Raw genomic sequence first — 21014 nt, 5'->3', positions numbered from 1 at the left:
CGTCTTTTTCATCGTAGTTGATCGCCGAACGGCCGACATGGCGTCGGCCCGGTGAGCCAATTGCAGCGCCGCTATCACGCACCGCTCCGCCATTCAGCGACAACGACGACGCTGCCGCCGCCACTGTCGACAACTACCGTCCACCACCACCACCACAGCGCGCAGCTAGAGACCCCCTTCTGGCGTAATTCGCGTCGCCGATTTCGCTATCTCAAATTTGGCGAGTGGTTTTTTTCGCGGGACGCACGACGCGGCGTACGAGGACGTTCGACGGGCATACGGGTGTGACGGAAAGCGGCGACGGCGGATGGTGTGCATCGCCGCGAGGGCATCGCGTCGCGGCGGCGGCAGCGGCGATTGTGTTTGGTCACGTGACCGCGCGAAACCGACCGTGGGCCCGTAAGAAATGGCGCAAAGATCAGAGTGCATCGGACATCATGGACGGATCCAGCTCGTTGCCGCGGCGATGTCACTTGTGTTTGTTTACAAGCGTGCGAGCACGCGCGCCACGTGCTGAGTGAGGAGGCGAGGAGACTAGGGAGAGGAGAGGAGAGAAGTGGAGAGAGAGAGAGAGAGAGACGAAAGAGGTGGCAGACGAGGTGAGCGGGAGGAGGGAAAGGCTGAACTAGCAAGGTAGGTCCGGTCGGTAAGCCCCAGTTCCCCCGCATTCCGAAACGAAGTTGACGGCGCCGGTGCCGGCGGCAACGACGACGACGACGACGACGACGACGACGATCACGATCGGGAGGACCACGGCGACGCACGACAATAATGACGGGCAGGGGCTCGAAGAGGCGGGGGCGCCCGCCCAAGTCCGTGGTGATGGAACGGCCGAAGAAGTTCCAGTATCACCTGATGAAGAAGCCCAAGTACCTGCAGAACAGGACGGCGCTAGGCAGCGGTGGCGCCGAGACGCCGGGCTCGCAGCCGAGCACGCCGACGGCGTCCCGGCCGACGTCGCCGTCGGTCGAGAGCGAGGAGAGCAGCAAGCGCAGCACCAGGAATCAGCGTAAGTCGCGGAACAGCCGCGAACGGCACTCCCGCAAGGGCGGCCACGCCGGAGCTACAGGTGGTGCCTATCAGCGTCGCGGCTACAATCCCAACGTGGACTACCATGACTCCGAGTATCATTATGGCTCCGACTTCGGTGACGAATCCAGCGAGAAGAGCGAGCCGGAGGAGGAGCCAATGCCGAGCGACATGGATACCTCGGAGAGCATGGAGGAACCCGATCCGTCGAGTGACAGCGACTTCTCGCTGTCCAGCTACAGCACCACCAGTGGCACTCCCAGAAAAGCTTTGCTCGCCCAACAGCGGCCGCCCAGTCCGGAGCCGTTGTGGCTGCAGAACAGAGAACTGCCCCCGTTAGTGTTACCCAAATCCTCGGACGATCTGTTGGTCCCTAAAGAACTGGTCATGTCGTTGCTCTCCATCTACGAGGTACTCAGGCACTTTCGCACCCTGGTACGCCTCTCCTGCTTCAGATTTGAGGACTTTTGCGCCGCCCTCATGTGCGACGATCAAACCAACTTGCTTGCGGAGATTCACATTATGCTGATCAAGGCGCTGCTGCGAGAGGAGGACTCGCAGCAGACCCATTTCGGTCCATTGGATCAAAAGGATTCGGTGAACGTTAGCCTGTATTTTGTGGACTCTATGACGTGGCCAGAGGTGCTGCGTTCGTACGTGGAGAGCGATAAGAGTTTCGATCAGAACATTTTACAGATATTAGCCACCACTGAATATCCTTTTACTGCCATCGAGGATAGAATCAAGGTCCTACAGTTTTTAACAGATCAATTTTTAATCACAAACCCAGTGAGAGAAGATCTATTGCATGAAGGTACAATAAAATGCATTTCACATATGTTATTTCTTAAATACGTGCTTTTTTGTATACAGATTTAATGTAGCATAATTATTGAAAATCAGCAAGGAAAAAGTTTACTGTGTCCATGCTGATAGGGCGGTATTCATAGTCTGATCTTATATCCAAGATCGTCTTAAGTCCGGTCAAAGGCAGTCTTAAGACTTCGTTCAGCCAATGAAATGGCCGTATTAGCAACTTACGACATTACTTAAGGCGGTCTTGAAATAAGATTTGATTATGAATACTGGCCATTGTTGCTTATTTTAATATTTTTAGTCAATTATTCAAATTAAATATAAAACTAAACACAAACTGAATGTTTTAGGTTTTAAATATTTGTCTACTAACATATAATTTTGATTTATTTAATAAATCTGATTTGAATGTTTCTAACAATTCATAAATTATTATTTGCAAACGATTTGGTTTCTCTATTTTAGATATTTATTTTTTATAGAAATTAAACTATTTTTTAGTTTAGTCTAATTTATACATTTTATAAGAATATGCGTTTTATATAAATTATTTAGAATTATATATTTTAAGAATATGTTTGTTATAGGAACGCTATTTATTTGTGCGATTTTATATTTCATAACAATTTCTTTACGTAAAATTTTATGCAAATCTGTGTCTTTGCGTAAATATACCCTGTAGTGTTTTGCTCTGCGCGTACTTTGCGCGAGACACTACCGTGTCTCTTGATAATTTAAAAAAATTTATTTTTTTGCTCGTAAAATCTTGGGAATCTTGAAGCTAGTTCAAACTTATTTCAGTTAAATCTAATATCTTGTAATGGCAAAAAGATACTCGAAATTTATCAAGAGAGAATATGGAATGGACAATATCTATGTTTTGCAGGAACCATGCATTATGACGATCACTGCAGAGTTTGCCATCGACTAGGAGATCTGTTGTGTTGCGAGACTTGCCCAGCTGTATTTCATTTAGAATGTGTAGAACCGCCTCTGGTCGATGTTCCTACTGAGGATTGGCAATGTAGTACATGTAAAGCTCACAAAGTGACGGGTGTCGTGGATTGTATTCCCGATGTCGAAAAGAATGGGTCGCTGTGTAGACAAGAGCATTTAGGATTTGACAGACACGGCAGAAAATATTGGTTTCTTGCAAGAAGAGTTTTTGTGTAAGACATATTTTAATGTATCTGCGTGTTTAATTGAGATTTTACAAAATTTTGATTATTTTTTTATATAGCTTATATAGCAAATATTAAAGCAAGAAAATTTTCATTTTATTTTATAAAATTATATATTCAAAATAAGAAACTAAAGGAAATTATATAGAAATCTGCGAAATATGCAACAAGTCTGAAGTGGCAAGAGACTAAAAAACAAGCTCCGATTTTACACATATACATACGTAATTTTTAAATTTTTTATTGTGGTTTTATTTTCTAGTGAGAGCGAAGACGGCGAGGTGTGGTATTACAGTTTACCTTTGCAATTAGAAGAGCTGATGCTTGTGTTAGATCAAAATGAAATGGAAATAGCGCTTTATCGCGAATTGTCGGATTACAAGGAGGAAATAGTCCGTCAAATGGAGCTTACAGAGACCATCACTAATCAATTCAAAGGAAACAAGAAATCATACCTGGAAATAGAAAACAGTAAGATCAATCTTCGTTAATTAACGATTAATTTTTTAATCTTTTTTAATCAACGGCGGCATAACAAAGTTTATATAGATATGTATTAAAAAATATATTTTTAAAAAATTATTATACTAAATAAATAAAAAATTAAAAAATAATTTTTTAAATATTTTGTAGATCTTATACAAAAGATGCAAAAAGAGCGACAAGAGAAACAAGAGAAAGAGGAGGAGGAGAAGAAGGAAAAGCAGAGACAGGAAGCAGAGGAAATGATACGCAAGATGCATGAGAATGCAGATGCTCTCGATGAACGTACAGCAGTAATGGAACAAGGCGCAAATGGAGGAAAATTATCCAGTAATGAGTCGACTCCAGTTACACAGGTACCTGAGGTGATCGGCGAAACTGTCGAGGTCGACGCCGAAACGCTGTCGACCGCGACGAATACGAACAAAAATACGAAAACTAGTGCCTCTACGTCATCGTCTGAAGATGTTGAGGAAGAGACGCTAGAAGGAGAGGAGAAAGTTGGAAAAGACGGTAAGGCTTTACAATAGAATTTTGTAATATTGAGCTTTGTGTGTTAAAGAAATTGCTTCCTTCATATTAAAAGAGAAAACATTTCTTGCAGAACAAATATTAGGCTTCTATAAAACAATTGAACTTTTCTATATGTACTCGTAGCATTTTATTCGTGTCACGTTTACAATCTTTTTTTTTTGTTTCAGGCAAAAAGCATACTATCGTGACAAGATCGAAAACTGGGTCGTTGCAACCACGAACCTTTAACATGGACGATATAAAGAGACGGAGTATGGCACCGTTGTCGAAGGAGGAGCAAGAGAAGCTAGACAAGGGTATAAAGGATTCCGAAAGCGATGGCAATACTAGAGTAACGCGTCAGAAGGCACATCAAATTGCATCTGGCACACACTTGTTCAAATTGGGCATGGACAACAACTTTAAGTCGTATGTCAATCATTATACCACCAATCCCATTGCGCTAAATAAGACTCAGAGAAACGAGGAACGCGATAAGAAACGTCACTTGTCGCACAAGTTTTCGCTCACGCAAGCATCGGAATTCAAGTGGGTGGGCAGTTTAACGGGTACCCGTGCCCTGTTGGTTAGTACCTTACGCCAAACGATTCTGCAGCTTGAAAGCAATATTCAGGCGTCGTTCATGCACACCAACTGGCCACTGCTGCGCAAACCATGGACCGCAGCGGTGGGAGCGTGTGTGAATCCGCGAGACTTTGCGCGCACTCTCATTGTCCTGCAGGCGTGCATCAAATCTGTTGTATTCGCGAGCGTATGGCACGACCAGCTCGGCCATGTAAAACTGCAACGGGTGACCGCACTTGAGCGCGAGGAGAAAAAACGCCAGGATAAGAAGGAAAAAAAGGAGAAGGAGGACGAAGAAGAGCGTAATCGACTCTATAATTTTGTCAAATACACACTCGGCCTGAAGCATCAGGTGTGGAAGCAGAAGGGTGAGGAATATCGGGTGCATGGCCAAGGCGGTTGGCTTTGGGTATCGGCTAGACGCCGTCACCGATTCTCGGACATGACGAAAATGGGCTTACGCGCCGGTCCACAGAAAATTATGGTACAGATCAAGGATCAGGGTGGCTTGAAAGTTCTCGCGCTCGACCCGCCCACTTATGAATTCCTCATCAAGGAGTACTGTCCGAGTAAGACGGAGAATGGTATTGTGAAACAAGAAATCAAAGAAGAAGGTGTAGAAAGCGATGCGATAAATCAGGAACATAATACGGAAAAGATAAAAAAGGAGTCTACGACCGACGGCGAGACGAACGGTGTTGGTCCTTCTCCATCAGTAAAACTGGAATCCCAATCTGTCAAACAAGAAACGAAGATGAATCTGTCATGTATGTAGCGAATTCGATGAATTTAAATTGATACAATAAAAAAGATTTGTTATAAAATTATAATTAATATTTATAATTTAGAAAGTATTTTTAAAGAGGACTTTTATTTGTAACAAAACACTAAATAAAAAATCTCTTTTCAGTTTTAGCTGGCATGAAAATCGAAAAAGTTTTTACTCCGATTACTCAGTTTGAAGAGATCGACATCAACAAGGCACTAACCAGTCCTGGAAGATTGCATTATCCAAAAGTTGCGAAAAAGACGAGAATCGACGATTTCCTGCCTCGCAGATCACACTTGAAGTTTTTGGAAGAAAGAAAGTTATTGCAATCTGTGAGTATATGTCTTCATTAAATAATAAGTGTAATTATATCATTTGGTAGTCGTTTTATGCAAATCTATATAACTCCGACAATAAAAAAAATTTTATGTTATAAATTATGTATTATAATATATTTTGTATCTTTATAGTTTGTAAATTAAATTTTGCAGGTAAAGACGAAAGAAGCGAATCAGACGTCAAAGCAGAAAGGTGGGGGTGGCGACTCCTCAGAGGTTGATATGGAAAATCACGAAGAAAATGATACGGATAATAGCGACGCTGTTGGCGGTGGCGGGGACGCCTCTTTGCAAGGTCTTTTGTCGTCGCCTGTCGTCAAGCAACCAAAGCAAGCGATCAAAACGGTAGTAACAGCCGCCTCTGCATCCGCGAAAGAAATGCTGTCGGCGATTAGCAAGCGCATCCAGCAGGTGCGCTTACAATACGCGACTGTAATGAAGCTCTGCAAGAGCGACAGCTGTTACTCGCGCTATTGTAACATGAATAACGCCAACAAAAACAATGTCGTGCAAATTAATACCACGCAGATCATCACTCCGAGTACCGACACCTGTTATTCGCCTTTGTGCATGCGAAAGACGCGGCTGAAGCGCGAGCTGCTCGCGTTGGTACGCAGGGCAAGCATTCTGAACAACAATCAGTCGTCTTCCTCGTTGTCTTCGCCACAGGTCGCAGCGGCTTCCGTGAAAACGGAAATCTCGGACGAGTCAAAGGATGCGATCAGACGTGATTTGGAATCGGCAGTGGCGTCAGCAACTCGCTGCAACGAGGAAGCAGTGACAATGAATGTGACTAAGACAAAGAACGACGTTTCCCCTCCAAAGAAGATCAAGCTCGAGAATGAGCATACGGAGAATAGTAGCGTGACTACCGTCACAACGAGTAACGTCGTTACAACCACCACAACTATTACAACGACTCAGCAGACAGTGAAGAATGCGGACGGCGTAACACAGGAGCATGCTGCCGTTAATCGTAATTCTACGACCGTCTCTTCGAAAACTACGACCACAACGACAAATAAGAGTGGTGCGAAGACAGTGATGATCGTGAACCGTAGAGGAAGGACAGTACAGCGAAGTACATTCGTCAAAGAATTGCACGCCGATGGGACTGAACGGATATATACGACGACGGCGACGGAGGGTAAGGTATATTTGAAGAAGGTGGCGTTTACGATGGCCGATCGTAAGAAAAAACGCACGCCAGTCAAGTATCCACTCTGCTCGACCTTCTGTACGAAGAACAAGCAGCGCAGCATATTAATACTTCCTCAGCACGAATTGAGGAAACTATCCCGCGTCGGTGGTAAGATACCCGTGCAAGGGTTTCATCATCAAGCCAAGGCAAATTTGTCGGTGTGGCCGTATCCGTGTCCCAGACCCTTGTTCAAGACTTGCTGGCTGTACAGAACGGTTGGTTTAAAGTCGCTAGCTGCTGCTGCGATTCAGCTGAGAATACTCTGGGCATGTCTCAGATGGGACGACATGGCAGCCAAGCCGTTGTCCACCGACGGCAAGAATCAGATCACAACTGACACGGAGATCATGTCACTGGAGATATTGAAGCATCGGCACGTCGGGCAGTTTCTCGACAGAGCTCAGTATTTACGTAGGAAGGTCGTTATTCCGCTCGAACTTCCGAAACAAGTCAGAGGTTTGTATAGAAGATGACATATTATATAAATTCCCAATCGTGCAAAACTTATAATTTAGCTAACAGTTTATTATGGTTATATATTAAGGTATAACTTCTTTTAAAGTTATATTGACGTCATGTACAAAAATTTTGCAGAGGTAACGTCTATAAGGAGCGGTCTGAGGAAAAGAAAACGTCCGGAATCTCCACAGAGCACCGAACCACAAGTCACTGAAGAATGGGTCGACGAGGACAAGTTGGAACTATGGGAGATCAAACAATACGGCGACAGGTATAGATTGGTCCAACATGTGTGTGACAACGAAATATTTGCATGTTATTTTGTGTGTTTAACGCGTTTGTTGAAATTTTCTCTGAAACATTCTTCTTATCTTACAATTGCTATGCCGTTGAGCGATTTCATTGAGCTTGCTCAAGTTTCAGCTGAGGAATGTTAGACGTTAACGATTCTTATATTGCTCTTAGTAGAAATGTCAAACTAATTTAATCGGAATAATTTTGACGAATAATCTGAATTTTTTAATTGTACTAAAAAAAGATTTTATTAAATTTGGAAATTATAAGTTTATTTATTATTATTATATAGAAGAGCGGTAGAGTTTTAAAGATCGGAGAATTTATCCAGATTTACGACAGATTCGTCAGATTCTTTTTAATAATGTGATCTTCCGCTGTGTTACTCTAAGTTACTCTAAGTTTATCACAAATCTTAGAAAATTGAAAATGCATATTTTACCTTGCATATATCTCTCTCGATTGCGAGGACAACAAATTGTGCTAATTGTGAAACATGTCTCTGTTTACGCTCTGACCGCCAAACCTTTAACCGCTTGCTTTCTTCCACTGGGAACTAACCCTCCGCTTGGTGTGTCTGTCCTGTCTCCAGGTTAGAGAAGGCTAATGCGCAGATTATTACTAGGAGTCGCTCAGGAGCACCGCAATCAGTGGTCGTCAGCGGCGGCAATAAAGCCGTCACCACCGTCGCCACTGCTGGCACGACTGGTCTAACTGGCGACCAGCTTGTAAGCGGTAAAGCGACACCGGAAGAGATTAAGGAAAAGATGGAACAGCAGTTGCGTATACAGCGGGCGGCTCATCAGCAGAAGCGTGCTCTGGAGACTTACAAAAATCAGTCCACGAACTCGTCGCCTGCTACCCAACTCGTCAAAGTTACAGCCAATTCCTCTCACGGTAAGCTAAGACAAAACTATGTATGATAAAACTAAGAAAAAGAAGTGTACACAGTATACAGCGATATATATTTGATCTTCGTTAAAACAACGTAGACCAGGACAAGAATTATATTAAAAGAGATTATGTTACTTTCAGATGGCACCGTCAAATTGGTTTCGAAAGTCGCGATTCCAGCGAACCCGAATAGCACGAAGTCGCAGTTGACTTCTCTTTTAACGACTCCTACGCAAAACAAAACTTTCATCGGTACACGGCGTATTTATATGACGAAATGTAAGCCATTTACTCTTATGTTCGAGCGCATAGAAGATCATATGACGAAGTTGACTTTGTATAAACTGATCTATTGCTTCATTTTAGCTGCGGATGGAACTACCAAGGTTGTGTCTGGCCCTACCAGTATTTTACCAAAAACGCCGCAAACCCCAGGAGTAAACCAGCAATCCTTGATCAGGGTGACGCCAACGAGTAAGTTTACTTATTATTTAAAATAAGCTTAACGATAACGATAAAAATCTTTTTTTCGTTCTCGAAAGATTGATGCGCAATATATAAATTCTCTTTTTAAACAATTTTATCTTAATTGTCTTAATCATATGTTTCAGGCACTGCTTCACCGGTGCAAGTGCAGCAAAGAGTGCAAATTCTCAGAGGGCCGGACGGAAAGTTGCAGGTGCGCGGGCTGTTGCCTGGCCAGCAGTTGGTTCAGATGCCGGATGGAAAACTGCATGTGCTGAATGTAAGCCAAACCATGGGCACTACACAAGGCGCTCAAACAAATTCGACAACATCTACAACTCCAAAAGTAATTTATTAAAAAAAAGAACATTTTTCAAAAACTCTTAATCTAATTTGCAGAAGAGAGCGTATAAAAATGAGATGTATAATTAATCGATACAATAGAAACCAATCGATATAAACTCAAGGGATAAAATAAAATAATAAATAATAAGCTTGTATATAGAAAACTATAACAAATTAAATTGCGGTCAATACGAACGCGCGCAAGCGTAAATGTTTATGCGACAACTTGATTTATTACAATTGATATATTTTAGGCAAAGACTGTGACTGCCGTTAGTAAAACGGCGACGGAGAGTACGACTGCGACTAAGACCAGTCCGACTGCAAAGGCAACGGCAAATTCGACGGTGCAACAAGCACAAACGCCGCAACAAGCTCAGGTGGTGCAAACTGTTCAACGCGTAAAATCCGCAACCATGACTCTGACACCCGCCACAGCTGCTCAAGCAACGAAGAATGCCATCGTGGTCACCAACACAGGACAAACCGCGCAGGTAATGATGCTTCCGGTTAACGTGAGTCAAATCATAAAGTAATTCTCGAATATATGTGATCTAACAGAAATTGCTGAAAATTTAGTAAAATATTAAATTCGATATATTTAAGTTCAATAAAGTATCACTTAATATTTATATAAATTCTAGAAAATTGAAAAAAAAATTTGATTTAGAAGCACATGAAAAATTAAATGTTATAGAGTTTCAAAGACTCGCGAATTCTAGAGTTAATTGTAATAAATATATGCATATATTACATCTACATTATTTACACTTATATGTTGTATAAAAATATTGCAGGTAATATCTTCCGGTGGTCAAGTAATAAGCGGCAGTCCGATAATGGTCACGAACGCAAATCTGGTTCAGCAATTGGCGTCAGGCAAAGCCCAGTTGACTGCGATCGGCAACCAAGTTGTAATACGTAACGCGTCCAATCAAATTGTGCATGTAAACTCGGCTAATGGTGGCTTTTTCGTGAAAAGTCCCGTTGCTGCCAATAAACAACAAGGTTAGTTACTCTGTGGTTAATTATTGGTATATTTTTTAAATAAAAAGATTAACTCAAAAGCTCACCAAAGAATGTGCATTTCAAAGAAAGTACGTTTTATTTTTATATCTTATGAAAATTGTATATCTACTGAGAATGTGCACTTATACTTCTAGCTTTGCAAGCCACACAAACTTCAACAGTTGCGCAATCAGTCGCAACTACTAACACGAGCACGACGACGACCACCGCAGTTTCTACCGCGTCAGTGACGACGACTCAGAGTTCCGCCACGACTCCAACTCCGGGCAGTATCGAGGCTTCTTTATTAGCAGGGCAACCACCTGGCACAGTAATCAAGTGTGTGACAGCGCAAGTTATCAGTACAGCCGAGGGCCCGCGGATTGTGCTGCAGGGTTTGCAAGGCTCGGATTTCACGCCGCAGCAATTAAATATGGTGCAGCAACAAGTTAAACAGCAACTTTTGAAAGGTTGGTTTTTAAGGGTCTTTAAAAATTAATTTATAAATTTATTGAAAAACTCCTCCAGGAGTAAATTGATATTAACATATTGCCCGGAGACATCAACTCGTCTTTTGTTGCCCGCACGTTATTGATCAGTGACAAATTTACTCGTGTTTAGGGAAACATATAGTTTACATCATCATGCCAAATTGTTGAAACTGTAAAGTTTTTATTAGGATTTGTAATTGTGTTTATCCATCATTTTGTCATAATTTGTTTATTTTTTTATCTTTTGCATATAAACGAAATTTTGTTTCCGAAATATTAACTTGTATGAAAAAAAATAGCCAGTCACGGTCGTTAGTTTCTATACAAAACAATGACAAAACGGTTAACAACGGTGTGTTAAATTAAATTACAAGTTTTAAATCGATTTCAGCACACGCAGCGACCGGTAAGCAAGGCGTTTTGGGGCCAACAAAGATTTACTTGGCCGTTCAACCAGCTCAATCATCGAACAATCAGCAATCTCAGAATTCTCAAACTTCGTCAGTTACAAATACCCCAGTATCGTCAACTCCAAAACAGCAACAGTCTACAATGTCCCCGTCGGCTACCAGTGGTGCGTAAATTTTCGACTTTTGTTACTCTTTAAGAAATGTGAAATGACAAATATTTGGCGGTAAATGTTCTTTTGAAAGGATACTTTCGACAATACTTTCGACAAAATAATTATTAATATTTTGCGACATTTTATGAATCTGTTTTTTATTAGAGCCGCAAAGTGCCACCGAAACTATTCCAGAAACTCCACAAGCGGTAACGCCAAAATCGGCGGACAAACCGAAAGTGGTCGTTCAGCAAGTGGGACGCGTGGTAAACGCAATAGAGGACGACACGCAAAAAGCGAATATAGCTAATGGACAGCAACCATCATCGCAATCGGTGAAAGAAGGAAGCGACTCGGCGCCGAATAAATTTATATTGACCCCAGAATATGTTCAACAAAGTTAGTATGCAAGAAAATCAAAATACATTTATAAAGTGTGCTTTACATACAATTTTTTTCAAGAATATTTTTTTATACCATAGGATTTTTTTTATGCAAATAAATTTTCTTAGGTATTTCTCATATAAAAAATAGATTTCTTTACGAATATTATAGAAATCTGTTTAAAGATTTTTATATAAATTTTTATAGCAAATATTTCTGTAAGAATTTCTTACTCGAGAAACACTTCTTAAATATTTTCTTGCTCTAAACGCTCTTATTTATTTATGATTTTAGCAATCAAAACTGCTTTGAAACAAGAGAACCTGACTCCGGAGATAGAGGAGAAATTGTTGTTACTACAACGTTACCAGGAAAAGCAAATGAAAGGTGGCGTAGAGAATTCGGTGACTAGCAATCAGACTCATAATCCGCCCGCGGCAACGACGCCGCGGCCGCCGTCGCGCAAACGGCCAGCGCCGTCGTCGAACATTCCAGCAGCAACAGCAGCGGCGACGACGCCGATAAACGCGCAATTGTCTGGTGGAGTCGGCGACAAAGATGATAAAGATTGGGTGGAGACACCCAGGAAAAGACCAGCACTGAAGCAAGAAAATCGCGAAACGACCCCAAAGTAAGCGATTACAAATACAGATCAAATAGCATGATCAAGTAGCTATTAACATGGTATATGATGCAGTAGCGCAACTCTCGTTTTTTCCGTCTTTGATATTCTTTTGGAACTCTGATCATTAAAGATATATAATTACTAAAAATCGCAAATACTTCAGATGTAATAAGCTTAACCAGATCGGAGACGAGTTGAGATCCTGAAAGTTTCTTGTTACATAAATAATGCTATATTCATGCATTTCTATATATATATATATATATATATATATATATATATATAAATATATATATATAAACTATGCTCTTATTTCTTTCTACCTCTTAAATAAACGAAGTTGTGTTGCTGTATTACGCTGTGCCATTAACATCGTTTGGCAACATCTATTTGCTTTGCTTTCATTTTTAGAACGCGACGACTAATCATGTTGCTAACATTTTTTAATTTTTTTCTGCTAATTTATTTTACTTTTATAAATTATTTGTACATACAATATTATAATCAGAAATAATGTAAGAAATATAGAAAATGTCACATTAAGATATGTATGTAAATTATTATCTTAAAACATGAAAAGAATTTACAATTTTATATTTGGAATGCAATCTAGGTCAAATATTTGTGTATAAAAACTATATTGAATCGAAATGTATTTGAAAACATTTTTAAACAAAAAACGTTAAAACATCCCTTCTCTTTCTTTTTTACTTTGTTAATTTTTTATTTGTTTTCGTAAACCTCGTATATAGACCTTTAATTGCATATAAAACTAGGTCTAATTAACCTAATCTTAAACAATTATATATGAAATAAAGGTAGAAAAGACTGAAGAAAAAATTGTTTTTTAGTTTTCGATGCCAATGGTCGCGTTCAGCAGACACAACTGTTGAGTTCGTCTTATCAACACTCTGCGTTGATTCGTTGGTTCTAAAAGTTAGAGCCAATCACGTTCGACTGCTACTCAGCGGCTTGGTTTGCTGAATGCGCCCAATGTGTTCAGAATGTTCTAAAACATCGAAAAATCACATTTTTTAAAAATGTGTGTGTGTGTGTGTGTGTGTGTGTGTGTGTGTGTGTGTGTGTGTGTGTGTGTGTGTGTGTGTGTGTGTGTGTGTGTGTGTGTGTGTGTGTGTGTGTGTGTGTGTGTGTGTGTGTGTGTGTGTGTGTGTGTGTGTGTGCGTGTGCGTGCACGGATTTATCTACAACTCAAGATCTAGTCAACCAAATCTTAAAGAATTATATATGAAATGGGATTAGCAAAAAAAATAAAAAGATATAATAGAATTAGAAAATTGCTAATAATAAAGGGGTTACCGATTTCTGTTTAAAAAAATCTATGTGATTGCTCTAATTTTCGCAAATTTTGAGGTATCGAGTTGAATCTTTTTTTTTTATGGACAGAGTCATTAAAGGTAGGTTGGTATTGAATTTGGCGAGGATCGGTGGGGTTATCAATTTCTGCTTAAGAATTTTTTTGAGAAATGGCTGTGATAGCTCTAACTTCCGCAAATGTTGAAATATTGCTATTTTTGATTCTATTATATTTTACAGTCTTTTCTACCTCTATTTCATATATAATTCTTTAAGATTTGGCTGATTAGACCGAGCTTTATACACGATAAAAGGTCCATAATTTTTTAAGAAATGTCTGTGGTTATAACTGCAAATTTTGAGATATCATGCTGTTTCTAATTCTATTATCTTCTTTGGTTTTTTCTATCCTTATTTCAAATATAATTCTTTAAAATTTGGTTGATTAGACCCAGTTTTATCTATGTACGGATTTCCCAAAATGTCAAATGTTTGTGACTCAAGAACTAATCAACCAAATCTAAAAAAATTATATATGAAATAGAGATAGAAAAGACTGAAGAATAAGAAAGTTATATAAAAATAAAAAAATATGCAAATTAGGAATTTGCACATTGCTTCCTCAACATTTTTAAGTGTGCAAATTAGGAATTGTATATTACTTCATCAACACTTTATTTCGCTCATAAAGCTTTCTCTATGAGGAAGCCAAACTGATAAATACTAATAATTATACAACAAATAAAATACAAGCTTCCTCATAAGAGGAGCTTTGTGAGCGGAATAAAATGTTGATGAAGCAATGTGCAAATTCCTAATTTGCACACTTTTTGTAATATTTTTGGAAATACAGAAAACTTGTAAAAAAAATAATTTATATTTGTATTTAATTCCTCTTTATCGATGTTTGTATTGGTGTCGAAGTCAATTTGTATTATAAAAATTAGGGGAAAGTCAGAGTAGGATTTTGGAAATAAAGATTTAAAGTGTGTATTAAGCTTACTAACATACAAAATATCTCAAATCTATCAAAGATATCTTTTTAACCCCTAGTTCATCTCTTCTGTATTCAGCTTTTACCAGCGAAGATGACATATCGAAATAGACGTGTCGTTACTATCATATTTTTATTTACACTTTTTTAAATATTTTTATAACTATTTTTATCATCCTCATTTTTGCTCAATACCTTTTCTTCAAAGAAAGATTTTAAGCAGCGTTTAGAAAGATTATTATCTATGTGATTGTATTATCTATCTACTTGTAATAAATTACAAGCAGATATATTGTTTGAAATAATATATGACCAAATTTTTAATTAACTAGGATAACTTCGAACAATTGTATTCTTTTTTAACCAAATTGAAAACTGTTAAGATAAATTGTATACGCTGTTGCGATAATAAAAAGATATGTTTATGATAATTACATTATATTAATAAATAAAATTTTATGTTATAAGTAGTTCATTACTTCAGTGGTCATCTTAACAATGCGGCACTTAAAATATGCTATATTTTGAAATAATGTTAAAACTACTTCTAGAATGCCGAAACTGTCGGAGACATTAGATAACGAGTCATCACCTAAGAACCGCTCCGCAAAATTGAAAGACAGTCAAGAGCAGCGGAGAAAACAGCAAGTGTATTCCCGAATGCAAGTTTTATTGTTCCGGCACAAGGAACTTCTTAAAAAAGACATTCTTAAAAAGAGAGCTTTACTCGAGAAAGAGCTTCAAATCGATATACAGGTAATTATAAATAATATAGCAGATGAATAAATATCTTATGTAACTTTATGTAACATAATAATGACCTAGTATTCACAATAGGTCTGTTCTATTTAGCTGAACTTCTTGCACAGTTCATCTTTTCTCTTTTTCTCTCGAACGTGAAAAGAAAAAGAGGAAAGATAAACCGTGTAAGAAGTTCAGTTAAAAAGAAGGGCCTATTGTCGAATTGAACTTGGAGCCAATCATATTTTATTTCTGTTGTATGGGCTGAAATATTTGTTTAGTTTAACTTGCGACATTATCCAATGAAATTTGCAACTTTATTTTGTAACATCCTTTAGCAAAACATTACTTTTAGGATATTGCAAATCGAATTATACAATATCGAAATACTCGCAATATTGCTTAGCTCGATAATGTATGTACATATGTAATGTGGGCACATGGCTGCGTTCAGCGAGTAAAACTGCTTTGCAACTGTTGTAAAATTTGTGAATCTGATTGGTGTATGTTTTTAATTTTGGCCGAAGCTAAGAGCATACACTAATCAAATTTACGAATTTCACAACAGTTGCAAAGCAGCTTTCTCTGCCGAATGCAGCCATAATTATAAAAAAAAAAGAAAAAATATTTTACTACCAAATTTTGAATCGAGAGCTTTAAACCTTGTGTCCCATACATAGAATTGCAATTTTACTTAAAATGATTTGGAGATGAGATCTTGAATTACATCGAATTACATTCGGAATTGTAACTGTCAGGATTTTAATATTTTGGTAAAATATTTTCAATAAATATCTTTGCAGAAGGACCTATCAGCGGAACTCGCCACCAGGACGAAAGCAGAGAGACACAAACAAGACGAGGTAAAGGTTGGCAGCGCGAAGCGGAAAGCAAATGCTCAAGTGGCACAACAGGTTAGCCCGTCCAGTCGAAGTGGTGGTAGCAGGCCGAAAAAGCATAAGGGCCATGGTAACAGTACAACGCCTCCTGGAGGTTCGACGGCCGCGTCTCGCATCAAGAAAGAGAAACTATATTGTTTATGCAGAACTCCTTACGACGAAACCAAGTAAGAGCTCAAGACCATACGAGGCCTGATCGAATTTTTATCAATGTATTTTTTTTTTTTAAGTTACGTTTTAAGATTGTATCACGTTTTACTTTAATCAAAAAACACAGTCTTGTGAGATTTTTATCTTATATGCGCGATACCGCTGGTAGATTCGCGATCAGTGAAGTAGAGAATCTACATAGTATCATCAGATATTTTTTAGTTAATTATATTATATTCAAATTTAAAAAGAGACTTTAAACCTTAATGCTAATTAGATAAAGTTGTACAAATACCAATCTTTCTTTGAAGGTTTTATGTGGGATGTGACTTATGCAATAATTGGTTCCACGGTGACTGCGTGGGCATAACGGAAGAAATGAGCAAGTCTCTATCAGAATTTGTTTGTACAGAATGCAGACACGCGAGAGATACACAAGAATTGTATTGCCTATGTAAACAGCCTTATGACGAATCTCAGTAAGTGGATTATGTATCTGATAAAAAATTGTGTTAATAATAGAAATATCTAGTAAAAAAAAAAGTATAGTACATTCATGCATGTGTATGTGTGTTTTTAATATATGTACAATGCTACATATATAAAGTTATGTATAATTACATGATTAATTTTCAATTTTATATTTTCAATTATAATTAAATTTTTTTATTATATGGTGAGCATTTAGAGTAATGCGTTAATTTTTTTTTAAAGATTTTACATATGCTGCGACAAATGTCAAGATTGGTTCCATGGCCGATGTGTTGGTATTCTTCAATCAGAGGCCGACAATATCGATGAATATGTTTGTCCAAATTGCCAACGCAATTCTTCTGTCAACTTTGCTAATATGAAGAACCTCAATGCAAAAGACCTCGATCTGTTAAAGAAATTAATTAAACAAATACAGGTATAACACCATCTTCATTAGACTATATCGATGATTCTTATAAATTAATTCTTTCGTCTCTAGCAGAAAATGTCTGATAAAGGTTCTAAAATAATTAGTCAATTCTAGAAATTGCCATTTAAAAAAGTTTCTTTATTATTTATGATTCCTTCTCTTTTATTATTTATTAAAATAAAATAAAGTTGAAGAGCTCTAAAAGTAATGTTTTATCCGATATATTAAAATAAGAAAATACTTTATTCAGTTAAAGTTTGAGCATTCTATTCAAAGAGATAAAGACACACGATAACCAAAATATGCGAATTGTTTATTATAGGCTCATAAAAGTGCATGGCCGTTTATGGAACCAGTAGACCCTAATGAAGCGCCAGATTATTACAAAGTGATAAAAGAACCAATGGGTAAGATCATGATTATCATCATTTTAGTAATCTATTTTTCTCTTTAGATAAATCATTTTGATTATGAAAGCATAACTCTTTGAGCGTGATATATATGTACATTTTTTTTAATTACAATATAATTGTTTATATATCTGATTTAATTATATACTTGCATTTCATATTGTTTTAGACTTGCAGACTATTGAATTAAGGATAAATGACCGGTCCTATAAGAAACTGAGCGAGTTCATCGGCGACATGACAAAAATATTCGACAATTGTCGGTATTACAACCCGAAGGAATCGCCATTTTTCAAATGCGCCGAATCCCTGGAGACGTACTTCGTTCACAAGATTAAAAGTCTAAGGGAGAAGTTCTCGGAAGGGAAGTAATTCAATTAAAAAAAAAAAAAAAAACCGATGTAGCCATATGTGGAACCGAATCGAATCGAAATGGAAGTGCACGAGAATCAATTTAGTGCAGTGCGTTTTACGGAAAACAGAAAACGGAACAGTTTGCGCCAGTACAGTATGTAGAAAAAAAAAACTGAAACTTTCGGAATAGATTTAAGGTAGTAAAAGTAGAGAAGGCACCGGTTTCCGCTATTTATTATAGTTGTGTGAACATTTTCCTCTCCCCCTCTCACCTCCCTCACTGTAATTTACTGAGTTCTCAGTTCCAGTTGTGCTGTACGAAGTGTGAATTTTATACCAGAACTTACCGCTTATGCCGTGTCGCATAAGTTGATTTTTATCTACGAAGATATACCTTCGTTTTGCCGTCTATTATTGCGTGAAAAAGAAAAAATAAACCATATAGCAAAATTCACGTTTTTTTTTTTTCAACAACGTTTACTTTTTTAACCATTGCGTTATTGAAATATAATATATAATTATGTAATGGTTATCTTTCTGGTTATCTTTCTGTTCATTACTGAAAGCCCCCTTTTATTCGTTATCTTTTTTGAACATGTGGAAATGGGGAAGGTTTGACAGACCACAAGGTCGTTTTGTTCTTTTAACACGCTCACTAGCCGTCCAATTTAACTTTTTACAGTCATGACGATGCATCATTTTCAATCGCTCTTTAAACCCTCTTTACACTTCCTGCAACACTTCAAATGAAAGAACCTTTTACGAAAGTGATTTCCTTCAGAGTTCAAGTAACGTTTAGTGAAAGTTTTGTATTACGTCTCATGCGCATGTGCACGAAAATGTTTATAAGTTCCATACTGTAGTTGGTTACTCGCGAACAACGTTATTATGAAACCGCGTCCGCAAAACCGCACGAAATGCAGATTTGCCTCTTTCTCGCGTTATAACATTGCCTGTGTATTTTTTACGGAAAAGAAATGGAAGATTCGATTGGAAAGAAGGAAATGGCGCAAATTTGCAACGACGCGATGCTCATTGTGAGCATATAAAGTGATGTGTAAATGATGACTCTCCTTGAGTCACGAAGTTATCTCATCTCCGGAAGCAATACTACAATGAGGTGAAATTGTAATGCGCGAGTTCACTTTAAGTCGTCTCTAAGAGATTGGTCTTATTTAATTATTTATCATTTTAATATTGAGTTCTCGCGGGGAGGTATATCATTTCCTATGCAACGAATGAATTGTAACAGCCTTTAAAAGAAATGTGAAGACAGAGTATCTAACACCGACATAAGTTAACAAAAAATATGAGCTTGAATAGGTGAAATTCAGGATTGTGAAGGTTTAAATCTACGCGTTACGATATATATCGACAAAAACCTGCAAGTTTATTTTTTGTATATTGAGAATCTTTTTTCCTGTACACAGGAAAATACATATGTGTAATAATAAATGTAAATATATATACATGTGTATACATATGTATACATGCATACGTATATATATTTATATAGGATTCCAGGTAGAGATCATTTCGTGCGTAAAATCGCCACGTTTACTTCGAGTTCATGCAATAGTTGTAAGTTGTGGTTCAGAATTCATGCGCCATTCATCATGTTACGCTATTATTTATGTATGTATGTACAATATGCGACCGTGATATCACGTCCGATGGTCCGAGTCGCGTGAAAAAGGAGAAACGATCGGCTATCTGACGAGTACACTTGAGACGGTCGAAAACAAAAATGCTACTCCACTTTACTATTTCTTTATAATATATCCGACGTGAAAGAAAGGGAAAGCAAGGGAAAGCAGTTGTGTCATCGTATAGCCGTAAGACTATTTTTTAGGATTACACGCATAATAAATTGTACAAATTCGTTTATCGTCTCGTGCTCACACAAGCTAGCGATTACGATTCTATTTACTTATGCGCGTTGTTTTAATCACATAAATAAATTTTCTATGAAATTGTTTATAATCGACGATTCACATTTAGGCGTTTAGATTGTAAGGGACGGGCAGCGTTGTCTGCTTATGTATATATACGCAACACACAATTACACACAGATGTGAAAAAAAAGGAAAGTTTATCTGGAAAAGAAAGGCAATTGTAGAATTCTTTGATTTCCAAACAAGGAGAAAATAAAAAGCCAGTGAAAAGTACAGAGGAGTTTGTTTAAATGAAACGATAATGAAAAGGAAACTATCGTTTATATTTTAGCTGTATTACTAATAACGGGAGCTTTCCAGCACGCGACACAAGTCAACATAAACGTCGTTCTATCTTTCTTTTTTGGTAATGAGTAACAAAGACCGACACTTGTGTCGACTTGTGTTGTTTGCTGGGAAGCTCCCAAAAATGTGTAATGGATCAAAGCACACTTTGATTCTGCGTTTATTGGACGAACATATAGAATAGAGAGCGAGCCACAGATATTTCCTTGTGCAAGGCAAATATACATATAATTATAGCAAAAGTATGAGAGAGATAATTTTAAGTATCTGTATATTTAAAAATTATAGCTTCTGCCTCATACTTTGATTGTGAAAATTAGTGGATATCACTGACGATTTTTATTAATTATATATATGAACTTTGAAATTTATTGTTCTTATTAAGTTGATTGGTAATTAATGCACCAACCAGTAGAATTGCTTGAAGCAAAGTTTCTAGCAAAATAATACATTGCCCCTGATCTAATTTTTCTTTTTAAAAGTGATAAAAAGTTAATGATTTTATCCACGTTAACAAAATGCATATATTGCATAATGCAGATATTATATTATTTGATAATTTGTTC

At 37.9% G+C, this 21014-nt stretch overlaps 2 protein-coding genes across 4 annotated transcripts in view; one reads left to right on the top strand and one right to left on the bottom strand.

The window, feature by feature from the left end:
- LOC143904758 (putative aminoacyl tRNA synthase complex-interacting multifunctional protein 2) overlaps positions 1-21014 on the bottom strand; it is a 108172-nt gene that overhangs the window by 3768 nt on the left and 83390 nt on the right. The gene's annotated exons all lie outside the window — the stretch shown is intronic.
- On the top strand, positions 47-20376 carry E(bx) (nucleosome-remodeling factor subunit NURF301 E(bx)). 3 transcript variants are annotated; one of them, XM_077419655.1, is made up of 24 exons: positions 47-1843; positions 2732-3014; positions 3289-3497; positions 3660-4022; positions 4211-5374; positions 5518-5708; positions 5868-7371; positions 7510-7645; positions 8294-8565; positions 8704-8841; positions 8929-9036; positions 9174-9373; positions 9627-9866; positions 10170-10380; positions 10536-10850; positions 11263-11445; positions 11599-11832; positions 12112-12448; positions 15302-15506; positions 16295-16557; positions 16852-17019; positions 17255-17450; positions 17767-17851; positions 18024-20376. In XM_077419655.1, the coding sequence occupies exons 1-24, from the start codon at positions 772-774 to the stop codon at positions 18224-18226; spliced, it is 8280 nt and encodes a 2759-aa protein (XP_077275781.1). In that variant the 5' UTR covers positions 47-771; the 3' UTR covers positions 18227-20376. The 3 variants fall into 3 exon arrangements, with proteins under 3 accessions (XP_077275781.1, XP_077275783.1, XP_077275780.1); XM_077419657.1 differs by having other exon boundaries at positions 8261-8565; positions 9174-9307; XM_077419654.1 differs by having other exon boundaries at positions 8261-8565.

This window comes from Temnothorax americanus, unplaced genomic scaffold, assembly GCF_048541705.1.
Source record: "Temnothorax americanus isolate GAGA-0224 unplaced genomic scaffold, ASM4854170v1 Scaffold57, whole genome shotgun sequence".
NCBI classification, from domain to species: Eukaryota; Metazoa; Arthropoda; class Insecta; order Hymenoptera; family Formicidae; genus Temnothorax; species Temnothorax americanus.
Note: the sequence above shows the minus strand (reverse complement) of the source record. Positions and strands in the feature narration are given on the sequence as shown.